This window comes from Littorina saxatilis, linkage group LG14 (assembly GCF_037325665.1).
Source record: "Littorina saxatilis isolate snail1 linkage group LG14, US_GU_Lsax_2.0, whole genome shotgun sequence".
Classification (NCBI taxonomy): domain Eukaryota; kingdom Metazoa; phylum Mollusca; class Gastropoda; order Littorinimorpha; family Littorinidae; genus Littorina; species Littorina saxatilis.
The window spans coordinates 18952956-18956806 of record NC_090258.1 but is presented as its reverse complement, the minus strand read 5'-3'; the positions used below and the strand labels follow the sequence as shown (position 1 = coordinate 18956806).

The following is a 3851-nucleotide window of genomic DNA, read 5'->3' as shown; positions in this document are numbered from 1 at the left end:
TTTGAAGATGCAAATGAACTGTGTGTGCATTCAACTGTGTCCATACCAAATTTCAAACAAATAATCTAAATATTGGATTTTCTGTTAATTTTTTCAAAAAATAAAACAAATTTGGCAAGTAGCAACTATGCGTTTCTTTTTTTGAACAGTATATATTGTTTTTTTTCTATTTTTGAATGTGTATACAAAACCATAACCCTTTTCCTTATTACTATTTACATTATGTACGTCTGTAAGAAACAATAACCTTGTCAATTTTACTATCTATATTCTGTGCGTCTGTATTAGGCTTTGCCTAAAACCTCTATCCTTTGGTAATAAAGTTCAGTTTCAGTTTCAGTTCAAAATCGTCCATGTGTCACCCCCCCCCCTCCCCCACGACACTTCCACATTCCTCCTCCACCTCACAAAGTGAGGGTTGACACGCGTCGCAGAGTAGCCCGATTCTTCAATTGTTCTTCCTCTCTCATGGCTTGCGGCATGTAGACGGCTGTCATATGGGCCATGTCCAGAGACTCCTCGCCGTCTCCCCGCTTCGCTTCCTTGGCATGGGCAGCCGACCAGGGCTGCAGTTCGCACGAGGCGCAGAGGACATACACGACGGCCCCTGCGACGTTGACGGCTGCAGCGATGAAAAAGGCGATCCTCCACTGCGCGGCCGTACCCTGCAGGAATAAAATAGACGTATTACGGAAAGAGACTTGACCGACATTTGGGGCTTAACGTCCTCTTAGACCAGTTGGCCTATATTGGGACAGGTATTGGTAATACGCTGAGGATATGGTGTGATACTTTGACTCGAACACGCCCGCTGTGGCTGTCTTTTTCAACACGCCAGCGTTGGGTTTGTCTCTTCAAGGTACCGAGATACGATTATGAATAATCAGAGACGAGAGAGGAGACATTACACATGCTTGCGTGATTAAAGTGATAGTGTCATCTCTCCTAGCTACTACTCACATCGGAAGTGATGGCGCCGACGATGGTGGGAGCGACGAATCCAGGCAACGTGGCGATGGTGTTGGAGATGCCGAAGAGCGTCCCAGCAAAGTCGGGGGCCAGGTCGCCGTGGTTGACCATGTAGGAGGCGAAGCCGAAGCCCGTGAAGCCCACAGCGCAGCACAGCGTGAACACGGCGATGTATTTCTGCGTGCAGTCCATGTAAGCCGTGGCTACCAAGAACAATGCTGGACCGACGAGGCCTATCAAAAAAAGATACCGTTACTTGTGTGGGTAGTTTTAAGTTTGATTTTTGTTTGCTGGCTTGTTTGTTTGTTTTATTGCTGTTCTTCGGAACGTTTGTCCAGCTTTAGCACAGCGATGTGTGTCTGCGCGCAGTCGGTGTACACCGTTGCTATCGGCAGGGATGCTGGACCAACGAGGCCTGTCAAAACACATATCGTTACTGAGTTTTGTTGGTTTGTTTTTCTGTGCGTACGTTTTTGGTTTGTTTGCTAGCTTGTCTTTTGTTGTTGGTGTTGTTGCTGATATTCGGATATAGTTTTTTAGCCTCAGCACAGCGATTTACTACTGCGCGCAGACGATGTAAGCAGTTGCCACCAGGAAGGCTACTTGACCGACGAGGCCTGTCAAAACAGATACCGTTACTGATGTGGATTTTTTTCTGTCTATTTGCTGGCATGATTGTTTAATATAGCTATTCTGATGGACACGTGGGGGAATTCGGGGGCTGTGATTGGATGGTCTCCTCCGATCATCAAAGCATAATGCTACGGAAGTCGGCCATTTACTCAATATCCAAAAGCATATTGAGAAAAATGGCCGACTTTCTTATCTCGTAACTCCACACTAAATACCCACTTCCCCTGTATTGATGTACAGCCCATTGCACTAACATTCATGTAGTCGTTTATAACTGAGGATGAACAATTCACTTCATGACGAGACAAGTATAAATGCCATTCACCCAAACTGAAATTGACTTCGCTGCCGTCTGCTCGCATTGTGGCGCCTGCGCAAAACTAATGCGCATAAGAAACGGCGTCTGCTATCAAAACCTGAGATCAACGCATCGACGCAAAAACTGTCCTTTTGTAAGTTTGGAACAACAAATCAAGGTCAGAACAGCTATATACTCGCTATTGTGTTTTCAGCGTAGCAATAGGGTCCGATATTTAGACTCGAACAAGTATAATGCGACTCGTCTTCGACTCGTCGGCATTATACTTGTCTCGTCTAAATATTGGACCCTATTGCTACGCTGAAAACACAATAGCAATAACTGTGCTTATGAAAGAATGTCTACAACCTCAGTACAGCGATGTACTTCTGTGTGCAATCGAGGTAAGCTATGGCTATCAGGAAGGCTGCTGTGCCGACGAGGCCTTTTCAAAACAGATACCGTTACTAAGGTGGATTTGTTCTGTTTATTTGCTGGCTTGATTGTTTGGTAACTGTTGTAATTAAAGAATGTCTACAGCGATGCACTTCTGGGTGTAGTCGAGGTAAGCAGCTGTTACCCGGAATCCTACTGGGCCGACGAGGCCTGCCAAAAAACAAAAATACCGTTACTGATGTGGGTGTTTGTAAGTTTGATTTTTGTTTGCTAGCTTGTTTGTTTGGTTTTGTTTGTGTGTTGCTGTTGATATACGTGGCTACCAGGAAAATTGCGGGGCCGACGAGGCATGTCAAAAATAGATACCGTTACTGAGGTGGATTTGCTTCTGTGTGTAAGTTTTATTTTTGTTTGCATTTTGCTGGCTTTGTTTGTTTGTTTGTCGCTGTTATTCGGAAAGTTTTTCAGCTTTAGCACAGCGATAGGTGTTTTTTTTGCGAGCAGCATGGCAAAACAGATACCGTTACTGAGGTTCTTTTTTTCTGTGCCTAAGTTTGTTAGTTTTTTTGCTAGCTTGTCTGTTGTTGTTGTTGTTGTTGTTGTTGTTGTTGTTGTTGTTGTTGTTAGTTGTTGTTGTTGTTGTTGTTGTTGTTGCTGTTGTTCAGACAGTTCTTCAGCGTCAGCACAACGATGTACTTCTGCGCGCACACGACGAAAGCCGTGGCTAACAGGAAGGCTGCTGGACCGACAAGACCTGTCAAAAACCGATACCGTTACTAAGGTTGCTTTTTCTGTTTGTTAGTCTCGATGTCTGTTTGTGTGTTTGTTTGTTTGTTTGTTTGTTGCTGTTATTCAATAAGTCTTCAGGCTCAGCACAGTGAAGTACTTCTGCGAGCCGCCGATGGAAGCCGTGGCTACCAGTAACCTCTTGCTTCCTTGTCTCTATTTCAACAGTTCTACACTACTCGTCATAAAAAAAAATCTACACACATACATTTAGCTGTAGATCTTTGTGATGCGGCCAGTTATAATAAAATGGTCCCACCAGGCCTTTCAAAACACAAACTGATACTGGAAGTGTTCTTTTCTTTTCGTCGGTTTTGTGTGTGTCTTTTGTTTGTTTGCTTATCTTGTAGGTGTAAAGAAAGAATGATAATAGCAAGGGGCACTGGTTAGCAGACAACCATATGAGCTTACTGCATGCAACTTCCTAAACACTTAAAGTCTTCCTTCATGCGGTCCTCAATAGCGTCGACTTCGCGAAGACTTCACGAAGCCCAGTTATTAAGGACATGCTTTCATTAAGCTCGAAGAAGACTTCGCGAAGCCCAGTTATTAAGGACATGCTTTCATTAAGCTCGAAGAAGACTTCGCGAAGCCCAGTTATTAAGGACATGCTTTCATTAAGCTCGAAGAAGACTTCGCGAAGCCCAGTTATTAAGGACATGCTTTCATTAAGCTCGAAGAAGACTTCAAGAAGCCCAGTTATTAAGGACATGCTTTCATTAAGCTCGAATAAGACTTCAAGAAGCCCAGTTATTAAGGACATGCTTTC

The 3851-nt window shown here is 44.0% G+C and overlaps 1 protein-coding gene across 1 annotated transcript in view; it reads right to left on the bottom strand.

The window, feature by feature from the left end:
• Nucleotides 1-404: 404 nt before the first annotated feature.
• LOC138947292 (sialin-like) overlaps nt 405-3851 on the bottom strand; it is a 20610-nt gene continuing 17163 nt past the window's right edge. Inside the window, exons 9-10 of the mRNA XM_070318741.1 lie at nt 961-1202; nt 405-665 (exon numbers count right to left, since the gene is read on the bottom strand). Coding sequence (XP_070174842.1) covers nt 405-665; nt 961-1202 — 503 coding nt within the window. The remainder of the gene's footprint in view (nt 666-960; nt 1203-3851) is intronic.